The sequence below is a fragment of the Acartia tonsa genome, chromosome 3, assembly GCF_053477335.1.
Source record: "Acartia tonsa isolate MP-2025a chromosome 3, ASM5347733v1, whole genome shotgun sequence".
Lineage (NCBI taxonomy): Eukaryota > Metazoa > Arthropoda > Copepoda > Calanoida > Acartiidae > Acartia > Acartia tonsa.
In genome coordinates, this window is record NC_137262.1 from 1454235 (window position 1) to 1474205 (window position 19971).

Here is a 19971-nt window from a genome sequence, read left to right on the forward strand (position 1 = left end):
GTATAGTCCCTTACGCAGCAACGCTTCTTAAGGGGCGTTTTGTCGTATTTTCACAGTAGCTTTCTCCCCCATTTCTATCCTCTGCCCACGAAAGGGATTATATCCAAAAATTTTATATTTTTGCTAAAATTTGGTATTTTGAAAAGATTCAAATGTCTGAATTTACTTTTTATTGAGATTTGAATTTTATATTTACTTTTTTTAAAATTTTTTTCAGTGAATAATAAATATTTTTGTTGGGCACCCTACAAATGTAGGCATACACTATTATAGATTGTTTTGATATTTATTTTATTATGCATACATAATTTTTATTGCTTATGGCTTATTAAAACTCAAACTATTTTTTAAAGAGTCAACTTATAGAAAAATGAATTATTTCATTAATGTCCTTTTGTTATTTTGGTTGAAAGCGAGTTAAATTTACATGGTTAAATTTGCGTAAAATATTATTAATACAGGGCTTTGCAGCGGATAAAGGTTAGCTTTGTTGCATAACATGAAAAAATAGATTTTAAATGGCGGTTGTCGTCTGCTTAAAATCGGCTGAAGCGACTTTTTCGGCCGTGTACATGGGTTGGCGGCTAATGATATTTATAAGAACTGCGACTAAACGCGCGTACTACTGCCGAGCCTCATTCATACGAAAAAAATATGCCTAGCATCGTATTATATCCAGTTTTCTATAGATATGAAAATGTACAATCATAACCAGTTTTAGCTCGGCATCTAGGCGCTAAAAAACTAGTTTAATCTTAAAACTGAACTTTTTGATCGCGGAAAGCTGTTTATAATACGATGCGAGAAATAACTATTCTTTAATAGAATAACTTTTGAGTATTACATCTTTTTTATCTTGTGTTGCAACATCCCTGACAGTCTTGGCAGGTATTCAAATAAAGTATTGGATCAAATTTCAAATAGAATACATAAAATAGATATTTTTAGAGAACATAAAAAAACAAGAAGAATTATCTACATAGATATAAACTGATTAGCAGTATTTGGGCAATTTTTAAAACATTTGGGAATAGTCCCTTTCGAGGCAATGCACCTTAAAAGGCGATTCTTCGTATTTTTCACAGTAGCTTTTCTCTTATTTCTAGCCTCTGCAGGGCCAATTGCCTAACCCTCTGCGGCAATCACCTAACCCAATATAACCTAACCTAACCTAAAATAACCTACAAAAAGCCATTTTAAAAAATACGACGAATCGCCCCTTGAGGGGCGTTGCCACGAAAAAGAACAATTACCAAACTTTTCAACCAATAATTTTTTTTTACAGGAATTCTAAATTTGTCTATAATCATTAGGGGTGTACATCACACATCATTGTCTTATCCCCTAAGATCCCTGAATGTGAATTAATTTTTATTTCATTGCCCTATCTCTGAATCCCCCCGATAAAAACCTAAACAGAAATCCCCAAAACAAATAAATATGAGAACTTTTTTTAGTCCTAAAATAGTTTTTGTTTTCAAAAGTTAATTGATTTTTCTGACTTTTGAACTCCCCCTTAGTAAGTATATTTGTATTTCATTGTATACTTTTATAGACAGAACAAGGCAAATAAAGTACATAATTATCGAAGAGGTTACAAATTGGCTGCATATTAGTTAAAAGAACATATTACGTTTTTATTAATATATATATTTTTTGTATATCACGTATAGTTCATTATCTGCGGATAAAGAAATACTTAAGTATAGGATAAAACACTTTTTATTTCCTTCGAATGGACAACTACGAAAAAAACCAGTTCGAAACCGGTTTTTATCTAGCAGAAAAGAACCGGATACGGAGCTGTAATGGAATACCTATTACAGAATTTCCTATAACATACATTTATTTAAGTTAATTAAATACCATAATCATTTTACCTACTGTTGATTGGATTGGAGTATTGCTGCGGTTCTAAAAATAAACTACATACTTTTTAATTACTTACGTAGCTAAGAAGCGGCTTACAAAGATTAATTATTTATTTGAGTTTACATTTTTCTACGTATGAATGTTGTCATCCTTGTTCAGTATATTTAGCATATTAATAAGCTTAGGTGCCTTATTTACATAAAATGGAAATTTAAATCATTGTATTTATACGAACATTAACATTTATACATTAAAACTACAGGAAAACACAGTGATAAATATGGCCATAAGTAGCGCAGCAATAACATGCTTACGTTATTATGAATAAAGATAAGTAATGACCAGAATGCTAGGCACTTCAGTTAATGTAATTTAAAACATTTAAAACATATTTTGAATCGAAAATCAATTTAAATGTAGGGGTGTCTAGCATACTATATAAAAGTAAAAATTGCCTAATTAAATTACACATTTCTATTTAAAATTATTTAATGAATAGAAAAAAACATATGTAGCATAATATGTTATAGCATATTAATTTTAAACTTCCGTATAGCAAAAAGTGTATTTTTTAAAAATATCTCTATTGTAATTATGTTTAATTCATTTTTTACTATAACGATTTAAAATCTGCATTTAAAATCTCTTTTAAAAAGGGGTTTTTGAAATATTTATTTAAATTGCTTTGACTTTAATTGCTTTATAAATATTCAAAATATCAAAAGTAATTAAAAAAAGAGTTTATAATCAGCGCAGCTTCTTCAAAATTAGGGAGGGGAAGGTTTATTTGTATTTAACTAGACCATTTCATGAAACTTGGATAGCATTATTGTGAACTTGCTGAATTAGATACAAAAAAATCAAAGTAATAAAGTGTTTGTTTGTCTTTATTGGTTGTACTTTTCAGATAAGGTTTTAATGTATCTTAGGGTGGTTTCAAGCTATTTCACTTGCCTCCCCCGCCCTCTCCTAGTTGCTAGAGGTGAAAAAACTAGTGGGTTGTATATTTTATTTGCTCATTTACCAATTTTAATCAAAACAGAATTATAGCTTTGCACATATTTGTCCTTGAATTAGCTTAAAATAGCAAATTAAAATTATAATTTGCATTCCCTATAAACATTTTAATCGATAAAAAGGTCTAATCCTAATCTTTTTCATGCTTCCCTGTAAACAAAAGAAGCCAATTGAAGATATTCTGATGATCCATGTTTTGTAATATAATGCAGTTTAGTGTCAGTGTAGAATATAACACACTTCTACCATAGCTCCATACAACTCAGCTAAATACATAAAATAGCATCTTTGACATACTTTTATTTTAAAACCAAAATATTGTAATAAAAGGACAAAATTTGTATCATTTTTAGCCTTATATTGTATTTGAACTTATTTGTTATGTATTTAGAACCGGTTTTCTTCACATTTTAGCTTATTTGATAAAATTAGGTCTTTTAAGGCGGTTTTATTTGATTACCAATACACACTTTCACTCTTAATTTTCCCTTTTTCCCTTCCCTTTAATTATCCATCTATCCCCCTTTTACTTCCCATCTATCTATCTATCCCAAATCTCCTGTTTCTCACTATCTATCTATCCCCCCTATTGCAGCCTACCTCCGATAATCTCCCCCTTGATACCTCCCCCCCCGTTCCCTTTGTGGCACTCGTGTCGGAGCTTTCCCTGCCTTTCCGGAGTGTCCTCCGTATTACCTCCCCACGCCCCCTGGCTACCCTCCCCCACACCTCTATTATTCCCCCGCTACCTACCCCTCCCCCCGTCTCTGCCGGGTAAACACACACACACACACACACACACACATACTAACTAGTATATGCTACACTGTTGTTAGTACTCCTAGAGAATCACCCTTTTTTTTGGATGCAGAAAAAAACCGTGGTTTACACCTTTTTTCGGGTGGTACCTAGTAATTCATAAATGTCAAAAATAACGTGATTACATCATAGTTTCTATATTAGAAAGAAATGTATAAATAAAGTTATTGAAAAAAGTGAGATATTGTGACTGAAAGAAAAGTGTTCATACTCCAAAATTATAAATATTCCCAATTTCTACTTTTTTCTTGCTCCAGGTTTAGGGAAAAGAGAATTGCATGGTGTATGTATTTATATAGGATAGATGGATGGATGGATGGCTAAACTGTGTATTATTAACCAATCTCCATAAACTTAATTATAATGTATCTATGCAGAGAAAATAAATTTTAAAAAAGTTACCCCCACCTCCTATATAAAAAATTGCCTTTTACCAAATTTACTTTTTAAATAGGCTTGATTTTTTGCATAGGGCCTAAAAGTTTGATTTCAAATCATGACAAAAATCTAAAGGCATAATAAATAAAGAGACGCTTTTTTATTTACATTTTACATCTCTATAAACTATTATATTATATATTGGTTTACTTAAGTAATAATCACTTATTTTAAAAGTGATTCAAATGTAACCCTCTCTTTCTGGTTTTGAGAACTTAACCATGCGAGGCTTTTTTGCTTCATACCTAACATAAACTAAAAGTGTCAAAACTAATACATTTTATTTAAAATTAAAGTATTATTGCTGAAGTTATTTTGTTTTTTCAAATGTATTAATAAAAAGTATAATAAATATTTTTTATTATTGCAATGAAGATGTTTTAAGACCATTGAGATATAATTTTATTTGAAAATATGTGGCCTAAGATTTTTGTAAGAGCAAAGACATGATAATCTGACAGCGGGTTTCATTTTTGAAGGAATTCATACAATACCACTGAAAAAATGCATTCATACAGAATTTTTATGTTAACTATAAGATACTGTTTATGTTAAGCTAATTTGCCTGATTTTAATATCTACAGTATAACCCTCGCGTTAAGAATTACTTTAAATCCTTATCTCGTAGTCATTCGAATCCGGTGGATAGGAACCGGTTCTCATCCATACGAAAAAACTATGTCTAGCATCGTATTATATCCAGTTTTCTACGAATATAGAAATGTACAATCATAAGATTAAAACCAGTTTTTTAGCCCGTGCCTTCGGCATCTCGGGGCTAAAAAAACTGGTTTTAATCTTATAATTGTACATTCTATATCCGCGGAAAGCCGTTTATAATACGATGCGAGAAATAACTATTAATAAACATGTAATATAATTCTAACATATTGGCCTTGAGGTTGATAAAATACTAAATAGCAGTGAAAATGTTTACACAGAATGTCCCACGACTTCGTAAGATTTTAAAATATCCTTTCAAAATACGCAAACGACATTTTATATCAGTTTGTAGTATTGTAATCATACATATATATGAAGATCTTTCTTATGGATAAATATTCAGCGATTTATTTGTTTGAATCATGTAATATTTATCTGAAAAATTGTGATTTCTAGGTATCCGCAATGAGGGAGGGGACATTGTTTTATTACACTAGTCCCCAAAGTTTTATAGTAATGTTTTCTTAACAACTTCGGGGACTTGTATTGAATTTTGATTGGTTGGTTTATTAAGGTTAGTGTCCAAAAGTTTCCACTACTAATTGTAATCTACAGAAAGGGTAAATTTAATGGCCATCGTCTTATCCCTTTAGATCCCTGAGATGTCCCCCAAAAAGAAACTGGAAAATGACATGATTAAAGTTACTGAATGAATGTCTCTGTCAATGAATAAAAATATAAAGAATGGGTTAATATTTAAGATGTTACTGTGGTCAAAAAATATTAAGATATTTCATAGCTCAATTGTTGTTTTTATGGATATAAAAACTCTTTAGAATAAGCTAGAATGGGGTATTAAATTGACTTGAAGTCTTTGTATAGGTAAATTATAATATTTCTATAAAGAATTCATTTAGCTCATGCTAAATTGTATAAAAAACTAAAAACAATTTTGTCATACCTACATTTTCTTATTCTTTTTCAACTAATGAAAAACATTTACTTTTCTTGTATTAGTTTTTGTGTTTTTTAACTTTCAGCTTTTTATTTATTAAAAATATGTCAATCCTACTGGATGAACGACATGACCAATAAGTGATATCTATTTATGAAATAAAAGTATGTATACATACTACATTTCAATGAAATATTAAGCAAAGTTATTTAAAACATTTCTCTTAGACATTTAAATAATTATGGCTCCAAATTTTAACAGGGACATGAAAATATGAAAACTAAAACAAATAAAGCTTGATATTTAACAATAGGTCCCAGAAGTCCTCTTCTAAATAAATCTTCTGTCCCCCCCCCCCCCCCATTTTTTTTACCATCTTGTTTTTAGCATAATTATCTTTTGTTTTAAGGTAGCCAGATACAACAATATTAATTTGTTGGCCCCCCCAAGATTAAAATTGATGGGTAGATTATTTTACAGGGTGTCCTAAAATTTATTTAGAGTAATACCTAAAAACCAGACACGAACTGCTTATAATAAAATAAGCTATTCTAAGACACCCTTTAAGAAAAAAAATGACTTTCAAATGTCTTGAATAATTTTTTTTTTGACACCCTGTATTATTAGCTTACTGTAGAAACCTTTAATTAAAGTCTAAATAAGACCTTACTAGCCTATTTATAAAAAAAAAATTAATTCTTTGGAAACCCTGTATTTATCTACATAGTATATTTCACTGTAGAAGTTCCTTTTTTTCTATATACAGTATATCTTAGTTATTAAAACCTAATTAAGACTTTCCAACCTGAATATAGAATTATTATTGGACACCCTGTATTTTCCTACCTTGTATATTTTACTGTATAAGAAGCCTGTAATTAAAATCTCTTTTATTTTGTCTTGTTGTAATTTTATATGTAGATGCATTTTTAACTAGCTTCCAGAGAGACGGGGATAGGACATTTGAAAATAAATAAGCCACTGTCATTTAATTTGTATCATTTGAAAAGGCTGTTAAATAAAATGCCAAAATTATCATTATTGAGATAAGATGTATTGGATTCTTAATATATTTTGCGGTAATTTATGTTATTACGGAAAAGTTATTTTAATTACCCTTTTTCCGTCCTAAATATATTTATAAATTAAATATAGACGTCTTTATTTTCTACTTATAAAGGGGTTTAAAATTCATACTTACTTTTTTCGTAGCGTAGCTACCATATAATTAACTTGAGATTGGGGACAATGAGCTGTTTATTACCTTAGTCCCCAAAGTTTAACTTTTCATATTCGTTGACTTACAACTTTGGGGACTTAAGTGAATTTTAGTTTGTTGATTCATTAAGTTGATTCTTATAATGTTTCAACCACTAATTATAATATACAGAAGAGGTAATTTTGTGTGTCATCATTAGGGATGTACATCAATTCATCGGTCATTGTCTTATCCCTGTAGTTCCCTGGGGAACTAAGCATTCAGAAAAGTACACTAACATTTCATAATTAAATCGACTAGAATCGCTTAACTTAAGTCCCCCCAACCCCCTTATTGAGTATTGTATTTGGGGGGAATTGTTTGAATTTTTCATAGTATATAAATCTTGTCTTAAGTGACATCCAGCGTAAGATTTTATTAAGCTTTAATTGGGAGTGGGGTAATTTTTTATTTCAAGAAGAAATTCTTAGGCGAAGACATATGCCTTTTTGTTATCATACTTTTACTTTCCTAATATCTTATCTTGGATATTTTTTTTATACGTTTTCTTATTCTTTAGCTTGTCAACTTCTAAGACCATTATTGAATTTTGATTGGTTGCTTCATTCAGTTGAGTGTCCTAACGTTTCAACCACTAATTGTTATCTACAGAAGGGGTAACTTTATGTGTCATTGGGTATTCCATTGTAGATCTCTGAATTTTAGTACATTTTAGCAAAGTCAGACTGTTGTCACCCTTACTCTATTGTCTCTTAAAGTGTTTTGATTGCTTGACACTTCTTAAAATAGATTACTCTACTTTCTTTCTTAATTCAGGTATAATTCTTGACTTTGCCGCGGCTACTAGCATTCTTTTTTACATTTAATTCTCTAATTGTTTTTGCTGTCTTATCGATATATCATCCTTTAAAAAAACGAGTGGTTTCTCTCAAAACCCTTAAAGAGAGGGAGTTTTGTCTTAGGGTAGGTAAGGTTATTTTAGGGTATAATGAGTACAGAGTAGCCCCGCAGGGTTAGGTTAGTATAGGCTACACATAAATAAAAACAACTACCTCTTCTTTTAAAAAAAAACAATTTGGGGGGAGGGGGTTCTTTGCTCGCTAGGCACTCTTGAGTAAAAGCTACGAAACACGTATGGATAATGTAAATAGCTGTGCTTCTTATTGATATTAATATTCTTGTCTAAGTAGATACTTGAGAATAATATATAAGCATACAAAAATATGATCATTCAATTATACAGTATGGTCCTAAAGTATAATACTGAAATATGACAAAAGTCTTTTTTTCTCCTAATATACTGTAGAATCAACTTACAAAAAATGTATATTTTTTTCATATTTTAGAGGGTAGTGAAGCTTTTTATTGGCTATAGACTTTTTCTTTTTGATGTAAAATTATTAAAGAAAAGCCCCGCTTTATTAACACCCTGTAAAATTACTTTTATATATTAGATTCACATAGTTTTAAGCACTTTTTTGTGGGCCATACTGTATATTTGTAATATATGTATATTATGTAAAGTATTGCTAATTTTCTCAAAGAGTCTGAGTGATTTTCCAGTAAAGATACAAGAAATAGAGGGTTGCTTCTTGCAAAATAGTATTTTGTTCGGTTTTGTCTTTTTAGAGATATTAATGGAATTAAAAGAATCCAAAATTTTCTATGAATTTCTGCCTTACAAAATGTTTATCCATAGAATTAGTGAAGCCTAATATATTTGCTTTTTTTCAAGAGATTTTTGCCTCTTTCTGATACCTTATTTTTTATGGGAACGACCACTCTATCTTAACAAATATATTCAATATTTCTTTTATACAATATAGACATGACAGCCCTTTTTTGAAAAGGCGAATATACTCAACAATGTTCAAAAGAGAATTAGAATTCAGTCATTTTTATGTCTAATGGATAAAAGTAATTTTTATCCTCAAATGCTCTGAAAAAGTTCATAATTGAAAACGTTGTCAAATACAATCCTAAAGTCTTAGTGATCAAAACTAAAAGCTAGCCTTTTAAATCTAAATAAAAAAATACATTTGGAGGATTTTTTTTATAAAATACATTGTGGCATTATTGAGATAATAAAGCCTCGCAGCAGATTTTAGAATCTCTGTGCAAAAAAATTTATAGCACAGTTCACTGCTAAAATAGACAAATCCCATCTGATTACGAGAATATTATTACCCCCCCCCCCCCCACGTCCTTTTAAAGATAAAAATTAAATCATGTTTTATATGTTGACATACTCATTTCGAATAAAAACATTTCTTCGGGGGGAGGAGGGGGGATTATTTGGTGTACATGTCGTAATCATTGGGGAATTGATCATAAAGTTGATGATTTATATCATCTGGTTTCACCACTATGGGGGTAAAATATTCAATGGAATACGCACTTTTTATTACAACATTTTTCTTACAAATTTTATAGGAATTTTGCAGCTACTCTATAGCTTGGGAATATTTTAAAGTCCGTATTTCTGTAATTAACAGAAATTATTACCTACGTTATAATTAACTGATTTAAAAAACTTACCTTAATATTCTAATACAAATATATTTCTAATATAATGCCAGTAAAACTAGATATTGCTGCGCTATTTATTTTATATACATAATTGTTCTTGTTTTTACTTGATATTTAAAAACTAAAATTATACTATTTTATTTACCTTCACTTAATGAAATACGAAATTTTGAAATGTCATGTTTGAAATATGAAACCAAATATATCTTAATTTTTGAAATATTAGTTGAAAGATATGATGACCTTTTCATACATATAAATATTCTTATTTTTAAAATCAACAAGAATGACTGCACCCATAACTAATTAAATTATTTAAATGATAAAAATTGCAACACTCCCTTTGTTATTCAACAAAATGACCATAAAAATAAGGCTTGCAACTAGGTTTAAAACATATAGGGATTGGCTATTGGGGGCATTTCTACAAAAACCAACCCTTTCCTTTAATTTTTAAAAGAGAAGCTTTCCTGTAGTAGTTAGGTACGATTTAGAAAGCGTAGCAACTCTATAATCATTACCAGAATGTCTGTACGTCCATTTTAAACATGTTAAATTTTTTTTACTTTATTAACAACTAATTTCTATGTGATCTAATAATCTGATTGATCTGATTTTTGGTATAATGATTCCTGGGACAACAAAGTACAATTTTATAAGCGAAGCAACTCTATAATCAAGTCCTAAAGTTGTAAGTATGTCCATAAACATAATTCTGTATCAAGCAGTTTTTCAACAATTTTACTTACAATTTTGTTTAGATTCTTAACTTCTTATACATTATATTCTGATTATTCAGTTCTGACATTATACAAATGTTAATGTCCGTTTGTCCTACCGTTTCAGTGCTTCGCTTTTATGGATGTTGTCATCCTTATTTTTAGTAATGGATATAGAATAACGTGGATATTGTGACTAGGGAATTTTTGTTAACATATTAGTTTGCTAATATAGCCTCAGCTATTAGTCAATTCCTACATGGTCAGGGAATGGGATGGGTTAAAGTCATAGTGGGGAGGGATGGGGAGAATCTCAAAAATATCCACCTATTCTATATCCATATTACCTGATGTATGGATAGATCTAAATTATAGAGAAGCTATGCTAGAGGAAAATGTAAAACATAAATGTGACTGCACTTGCTCAAGTTAGAAAGACAAGTCAAATAAAACTTTAAATATTTTTGCTTTAAAATATATAGGCAAGTCAAAGGGGTAGTTTCACGAAATGCATTTGAACTTAATTTAGTTAACCGCATATTTTTTGCTAGTTCTTTTTGTGATACATGCAATTAAAAAAGACAATTTTCAAATCTTGATATTTTAAAAACTACGTGGTAGTAAATTGAAATTCTTTCAAATATATGCCATGTAAATCATGTAGTTTAACCAATTAATCAGGAAGAAATATGCGGTTCACTAAATTAAGTTCAAATGCCTTTCGTGAAGCTACCCCTTTACTTATATTTTAGTTTAGTTTTTAAAGAAACGTACACATGTTTTTGATGAATAGAACAGGGGAAACAAAGAATAAATTTTTAATATCTTTCACCATTTGTCAATTTCTCGTTGAAGTCATTATAACGTTTGACTGAATAATAGCATTTGATATGTTCACTACGTGAAATACATTTTTCCAATGGATCTAAAGGGATAAAACAATAACCGATAAATTGATGTACATCCCCAATGATGATACACATCATTACTCCTTCTGTAGATTACAATTAGTGGTTGACACGTTTGGACGTTAAACTTAATGAACAAACCAATCGAAAGTTAATAAAAATCCCCAAAGTTGTTAAGCCAACAAATGAGAAAAAACATTCTAAAAGTTTATGGAAACAACTAAATGTTACCTCCCTCGGCTGCACTTTTCCTATTCAATAAGATTTTAAACTTTTTTAGCAAAACCCTTTGCTAACTTGTAAATATAGATTTATGATATTAATTTATCTACCATTGACCTACCCCTCCGTGAGTAGCTGCACTTTTAATGAACTACAGTGCGAGTCAAAAATATGAATGTTCTTAATGAATTGCTGTATAATACCTCAGGAATGCATAGATTTGAACAACTTTGTAAAATCATAAGTAACAAATTCAACCATTTTGCCGCTCATTTTCAGTTTTTTTTGTGATCAGACATTAATCGGTTTCGAATGAATACGAGAAAAAAAATAGTTTCTATTTCTTATACCTATATCCCTGGTGTAGATACACTAGTGCTATACAACGCAGAATAGCTGAAACCAGGATACTAGTATTACATTATATACAGGGTGTCCCAGTAATAACTTTAATATTCTGCATTTAAAAGATGGTTATATTGATAAAAGAATTATAGTTGCCTGTATCCATCCCTTTATACCTGGTGTAGATACACTAGTGCTATACAATGCAGGCTTGCTTAAACCAGGATACTAGTATTACATTATATACAGGGTGTCCCAGTAATAACTTTAATATTTAGCATTTTTTAATGCACTAAGAAAGGGTCTTATCTCTTAGACATATCATAATTGGTGATTTTTGTAAAACAAAATATAAATAAAAGTAAAATATTTAGTTGCTCTAAAAGTTTTTCCTTGCTTTGTTTTCTTTGGCAGCCCTTTAGTGATCAGAGAAATAAACATTTACTCACATTTTGCGACACCCTGTATCAGAAATTAAGCTAGGAAATATGCATGGAAAGATTCCTAATATTTAATAAACTCAGCATTTAGAATTTTTATAGGTAATCTAATTAATATTTAGAAAGTTTTTAATCGTTGTATAATAAACCCTTTTAAATGATAAAAGGGATAAAAACATTACTTGAAAATTAAACTAGGGACGGGGGCCCGGGGGGGGGGGATGGGGAATTAGAATTTAAATTACTCTGGTACCCCTAGTTCTAGGACCAATACTTTTGGTACTTTATTTAATTTTGATTGATTGATTCCAAACTTTTTAATCAATGATTTTAGTCTACAAAAGGGTAATTATGTTTATTATTATTTAAGCAGTACATGATTTTATATCCACTACTATTATTGTCTAAACTTAATCTAAAGGAATAATTTTAAGCTTAATTTACTAAGTATCTAGCTGAACTCATCCTTTAACTAAAATATCTAAAATATGAAATATATAGTGGATGTAATGTTTTTATGTGTCACTAATCTGTTTACCATGATTAAATATTCCACTCTTATTAAATCTAGATGAATACAGCCATTGAGTACATAAATACTGAAAAATAAAAATTAGAACATAATATATGTACAAAAAATCATCAAATGCTTATTGAAATTACACTAAAACTATGCTTTAGACCTCCTTAAGTGCTATTAACATTGATTTAAAGCCAAATCTTTAAAACAGACATTTTTACTTTACCACCCTTTGATTTCACAACCTTTGTCTGCAAATCTACAGTTTATAAGCCAATATATTATCTCTTGTTGTGAGCCAAGGCATTACCTCTTAATCTAAAATGCATTACAGTTTTTTACTAAATAAGGAAATAAATACAAAACTCCTTTTGTCCTGTTTTCTCATTTGTTTTTTTAGAAAATTACTCACTGTTTTTTTCTGAAATGATCCTATTTCCAACCTAAATAGGTTCATAAAATGACACATTTTTATACTACAGAATTGTATCTTTTTTTTAATAGAAAAGTTCTTCTGCAATTTGTTATGTTAGAAATAGAAATGGAGGTATACTATAAGAATTGTCCATTATTTTAAAACTTTTATGTTTTAATTATGAGTATGCTTGATCTCATTTACCAAAAAATATTTTAAAATGAAACTAGAGGATATTTTATTTACGGTTGACATAATATCTATTTGAAATTATTTGCTTGGGTTCATGCTCATTGTTATGTAGGCTTGTTATGGATATTCTAGCAAGTATTTGTTTTTTTTTTCTCTTTGATTTCCGTGATCTCAGAAATCACTGGTCCAATGGGTGTTGCTTTCAGGGAAGTTTCATATACTTTCAATGGTGGTTTTTGGCTATATTCTTGTCCATCTCTAAAAAGTCTCTGTCATTAGTTGGATACAATCTCATTACTTACTTAGCTAAAGATTACATTACTACTATGAGTAGATGCTTTATTGTCAGGGGAATCTACCCCAAAATATTCTATTTAAATTACCATTTTTTGTCTGATGGACAGACATTTGGAATTCAAAACTCTTTACTGGTTTACTGCAAGGTATTTTCATAATTAGTTTTTAAAAATCTGTAGCATGAAACAAGCCTAAATAAAAACACATCCTAAACTTATATATCCTCTCTGCTTATTTTCTGGGATTTAGTAAGCATTACACTTTTGTTGTGTTTGTATTTATTAAATAATTCTGCAATTTTTCTTGTCAAATTATTCCAAGAAAATTATAATTGTTTACTTGATAAATTTAACACATTTTGAAATACTTTCATAAGGTTATCACAACCTAATTTAATTGACATACTGTACTCTAAAAGTTGGTATGCTGTAATCTGAAAGTAGAGCTGATAATGGAATTACTAACCATTAATCATTAGTAAAAAGTTTTTATGCAAAACTTATTTAGCCAGGCTACAATCTAGTTTAAATAGATTATACCCTGTTTTGCAAAAACGTAAAGCACAAAGTAATAAGTTGTAGAGTAGCAGCGCTTGTCTTAATTGTAAGCTCCTTGATTTGACATTGAAACCTTGTAAAGTTTTGTTCTTAATGAAGCTTATCCAACCCAGATCTAATTTCCTACACGAGCTGAAGCAAGCACAGCAAAGAAAGATTTTCTTTTTTGTTGCAAGCAGAGCTGCTCTGTAAATTGTAATTGTCAGTCTGGTCATCTCTCAAAATTTATATTTAAACTTGCAATTTAATTTTTAATCGTTTTGTTTTATCTTATACCAGCGGCTTCGCCCCTAGCCTCTAGGGGCTTTGCCCCAAGAGGTTTGATCAAACCAATTTTTAGTATTTTAGATTTAAAAGAAAAATTAAAAAAAAATTTTTTTTGGGGGTGGGATTTTTTTTTGGGGGGGGGGTAGTCGACCCCCACTATTTCAATTTTAGTTTAAGAAGAATTTTTTTTTGGGAGGGGGTATTTTTCATTTTGGGGGGGTTGGGGGTGTCCCACCCCCCAAGAAAATAGTTATAAACCTTCCCATCCTATGAGAAGCTACCCTGTAAAGGAGAACTCGATCGGTTCAGCGGTTAGCGAGATCCTTCGCTACAAACAAACAAACAGACATCGATCTACTTTGTATTTTAGATATGAATATTATCTTTCTAAGAATATTTTTATGATGTTCTTTGATATAGAATACCCACCTTGTCAATTTCATCATTTTATATTAACAATTTAAATTTGCTAAGATTTTTTTTATTTATTTGACACATATTTAGCCATCCTACCACTTATAAAAAAGAAAGTTTGAAAGTAATGAAAAAAAATGTTACTGTCACATATTTCATATTGTGAATTCTTCTCCCCTAAAAGTAATGCTTTTCAGGAGATAAATTTTAATTAGCAGTGGTGGGGGGGGATATGAATATATTTAGAAGCTTTTAGTTTGTTCAACTAGATATGATTGTTAGGAAAATGAAATAGAAAAACACCGTGCAATCTCTATTCCCTTCTAAAGGTGACAATGAGAACTGAAAAAATCTAAAAATGAACCACCAGTCAACATTGTATATAAACCTGAACCAAAGACACCAACAGTTGCACACACCTCAAGGTTTATGAAAAGTGCTAAAATGCTGTGAGATGTGAATTTTTAGATGTGCTAATGAATTATTTTTTTTCTAAATCAAATAGTTTTGTTACTAACCCAAATTAATTGAGTGATGCAGTGATACTAATAAACAGGGTCATTATTTAAAACTGAGTTTTAATCAAGTAAAAGTATTAAGAAACCATACCTATATGGTTCTATGTACTAAAGTATTATGTTTTTAATTTTCAGTAACATTTGCTATGGCACACTGAAGTTTTTTGAACCATTAAAGAAAAAGTTACACATCTTCTGTAAATTTTTTATCCCATTTTTTTTGGTAAATGTATGTAATTAGATTAAGCGATAAATTCCTGTTATTCTAAACAAATTTTCTTTTTTTTTAAAAATGGTAAAACTCAGTTTTAATTATGGCCCTGTAGAGTGTTAGTTATGGATCCTAGCAGGACTAATAGTATTGGCCGGAAAGGCATCCTGAAAACCTCTAACCAGAATAAACATTCCTCTTCCTCTCATGCTCAAGGTGTGTATATATCTTTCTTTACCTTCATAACTGCCCAGATATCTTGGAAGGGTAAAAGTATTATTAAAACTATTTGGATAGGTTTTGCTAGAACGTTTTTTTGAGTTTGGAATAAACAGAATACATGATGGAAGCTTTTTGTCCTGTATTACTAATTTTTAATAATTTTTGTTCTTATCGTGAGCTGAACTTTTAAGTTCATTTCCTTCCTTAGAATGTATGTATATAAACATGCATTAGTTATGTAAGAAATGTTTGTTTATTTTATTTAAAAGGTTCTCAAGATTATTTAGATTGATTTTAGCTTTGAAGTATAGTTATAAGCCTCTTTTATTGAATGGTCTTGATGATAGGTAAGATGGTTAAGTTCAGCTGATATTCTTTTTACACTCTAATAAATAAAAATGTATGATATTGTTTTTTTGTGTTAAAAAAGGTAATAAGAAAATATAAAGGATGAAAACCATTAAAATGTGTCAACTGTGTTGTGTATCATCATCTTTTTTTTACTTCAACTGCAAATAATAGAAAAGACTAGATAGAATTTAGAGATGTACAACTAAATTCCCAATTTCTAACAATTGACAATATTTATAAAATTCTGCTTAATATATTTCAAATATAAATATAGCTATCTAATAATGATATTGTCCTTTCTGTAAAGTAAAACTAAAAGAGTAAAGAACTACCATATAGTTTCATGGAGTTAAGTAATTATAATCAGAATTATTTCTCATAGAAATTTATAACTGAACTTTCATTTTAATCATTGTCTGCTATGTTGAAAATGTTAGTATCTGAGACTAGAAAGAGCTGACTGTATATTTCATTTTCCTTGGTTTTCAAAGAAAACTTGGTCAGACTATTTTATCTCCTTCCATTTAAATAAGAATGGAAACAAGATTTTGCATACTTCTTTCCATTATTATTTTTGAGCTTTTTCCACAAATAAAAAAAAATTGGATTTATTGAACCCTGTGGGGTCTTTTGTTATATCAGGAACTACTTAATTAATAAAGAATTTTAGTAATAATGTAGAATATTTTATTTTGTTTACTTTCTTCAATGTATATTATGTTAATATTGAATAAAACCATTAATTTTCATGTATTACATTATTGTGTACATAATATCAAAGTTATTGCAGTATTTTCCTTACCTAATGACTTTGCTGTGTCCTAAACATTCTATTTTTATGTAGAAATAATGCTAAATAAAAGGACAATTCTTGGCAGAACAAGTTTTGGTAGATGAATTGCCAGAGAAACTTTTTCAACCCTTTTCTTAAACAGAGATTATTAAGAAAGAATTGTTTTATTTTCTTTTTCTTTATAGAGTATAGAAAAGAAATGTTTATCTCCAGGGTTTCTAAAAAATTCCTCCATAGGTTATGACATTGTTTTCCCTGATGCATTGTCAATGTATATGTATGTTAATATGTATTGTTTGTAGATTACATTATTTATAATTATGCTCTTCAGCTCAGAAGGTGTTACACATTACATACAAATATAAAGCTAAGAATATGCCATCACAGGAATAAAATATCTCAAAACAAATGCAAGTTAATTCAGAAATATATAATGAAAAAGAACAGTAAAATGAAGTAAAAGGTGCAATTTTAAAATATGCATCTTTTGAAACTAGGATCAGGGAATGAATCAGTAAAAATTATAGAAAAATAGCTTTTTTTATAGCAGTTAAAATTCAAATATATGAAGGTTTTAAGCAGTAAGATACTGATCTATTAGAAAGATTTATGCTATTTTACAGGTAAATACAGCTTTATGTGGTTAACTTAATTATTCCTATTCCTTTCTTTGATAATATATAGAGGAGGTGTAAGGTTTACTGTAATATGGGATTATTGGTAAATTAATGTGCAAACAGAATGTATATATACACACAATCACATACACACACAAACACATTCAGTCACACATAATATTCTTTTCTAATACACAACTTTTCTTTTTTCTCTCTTTTATCTTATGTATTACACATTATTGGTCCACATCTGCAAAAAGTAATGTTAGTATATGTATTCAGCTAATTATTACTTGCTTCCTTAACTTTTTGTTATGAGCAATTTGTTTGATTATAATTATTAGAAAGCAATTCATCAGCTTTTTGTGTTAATTGTTTTATAAATGGTGCTTTGTTTTGTTTGATTTAAAGGTTATTTATTGTAACATGCTCATCAATATTAACAAAAACAATCACCATTCTATTTTAACATTTCTATTCCAATACAAATTAATATAGGGTGTTAAAGTATGTACAGTAAGACTTTTTTTACGACTGGAGCACAAGGCTTTGATTTCCAGGAAAGCTTAACAATGTTTCTGAAGTTTTAGGTTACTTTTCGGGGAGAGTGCTTACTCCCCTAAAAAAGATAACACCAGAAAAATTATATTATACACAAAAAAAATTCTTTTCTATAATTGAAAAAAAAACCTAACTCTAGGAACACAGCCCCTACAAACTAAAGGTGAAGCCCCTAGTAGTCAAAAAAGTAAGAAAAGAACATAAATTACAAAAAAATGAAAAGCCCATGTCATGTGGTATATAATGAAATATTTGTAAAAGTTATTGGTTTATTAATGAATAATTAAACTGTTGGGATTAAATAGAAACTCTGAATATGTAGGTCAGCTAAATATGAATTATATATATTTAGTTGGGGTTAGAAATTGAGAATATTTCATCAGGTACATAGGATAAATTGAAGTAGTAAATACATTTTTTCAAAGGTACTTAACTTGTACTTCAATTTTATCCAAGTTTAGGTTTGTTGTTGTTTTCAAACTCTTATTTTGCTCTATTATTTTGAATTCTATTAGCAATATATAATCTACTAACTACACACAGTGTGAAGCTTCCTAGAAAAGGAGAATTTAACTCTGAGCCTTTTTCTATCATGATAAACAGTATGTTTGTTAGTTAAAGAGGTGCATTTTCATATTTCAAAAAAATAGCTTTACTAATTTCTCTTTCATTACCCAACCATATATTCCTGAGATTAAAATGTATGTGTTTATGTGAGGTGTTGTAATTATTTGAGGGGGAAACAAATATACATTTAATGTCAAAACCTATATCATTTTGCAGCAATTACCTGAATCCAAGAATTTGGTAATAGGTTTGTTTTTGTCATTAATATTGGTATGATAATGACTTATGTGGATATGGCACACTCTCCACATTCCTTTTAACCCTTTAGAAAGTCAAAACCCTACCAAGAGAGGGGTAGGTTTCTGGTAGAATCCGTAAAGGTGTGTGTTTTAAGGCTTAAAAATAGTAGTAGAACGATAATATTCACTAAATATGTGCATTTCTTATTAAAAAGAACTATAGACAAAAAATTTTTTTTTAAAGTTAACATAAATTTTTATCGTTCTACTACTGGTTTTACCTTCACGAATTTTACCAGAAACCTACCACTCTCTTTGTACTTTAACTGTAGCTTTACCTTCTAAAGCTTCTAAAGTTTATATTATGAAACAATTATAAGGAACTACAGTATGAAAGCATTGTTTTCATTTAATTAAACCTAATTTTACCATGTTGTTAAGGTGTAAATATGAAACTTGAAACTAAATAGGGCTGTGTGTGTTTTAAGCAGCTTACACCCTGGCACAACTAAACTTTCCAACACTCACAAACTAATTGATATCATATTTTTGTGCTCTTCAACAATATTTTTATGAATAAAGTTTTTATAAACAACTATGTTTTAGTATATTAGCTACCTACTCTTTGTTTTCTCTAAATTTGGTTTAATGTAAGTTGTTTCAAACTGGTTTGATTGTAATACAAAATGTTTCATTCCAATCACTAAGTAAAATAAGAATTTGAATATTTAAATTGTTTTCATTGATTGTTTGATTTAATGGATGTTTTTTTTCTTCTAAAAATAATGCATATAACAGTACATCTTCTCTTATTCTTGTAAAAGTATGAAATTTAGATAAATTAAAGGACAAAGTGCATCAAAAAAAATTTATCAGGTCACACAAATTTTCATTTTCCAAGTATTCATGTTCAACAAACTTTTTTTTTGCACAAAATTCACAGTTAATTTTGTCAGCTTTATCAAATAGTATTTTTATGGAAGAAAAAAAGTATAGGAATAACCTTTAATTGTGTTTCTAGGGGAAAATATTTTGCAAAAAATGTAAGTTTTGATTAAAATCTAGACTTTGTTTATTAAAGATA

The 19971-nt window shown here is 29.2% G+C and overlaps 1 protein-coding gene across 13 annotated transcripts in view; it reads left to right on the forward strand.

Moving 5' to 3' along the window:
- p120ctn (adherens junction protein p120) overlaps positions 1 to 19971 on the forward strand; it is a 258351-nt gene that overhangs the window by 193623 nt on the left and 44757 nt on the right. Inside the window, exons 1-2 of one of the 13 annotated variants that reach the window (XM_080152246.1) lie at positions 3723 to 3965; positions 15138 to 15233. The exons of 11 other annotated variants lie outside the window; for them this stretch is intronic. In XM_080152246.1, coding sequence (XP_080008372.1) covers positions 15167 to 15233 — 67 coding nt within the window. In that variant the 5' untranslated portion in view covers positions 3723 to 3965; positions 15138 to 15166. One more of the 13 variants, XM_080152245.1, reaches the window with a different exon arrangement.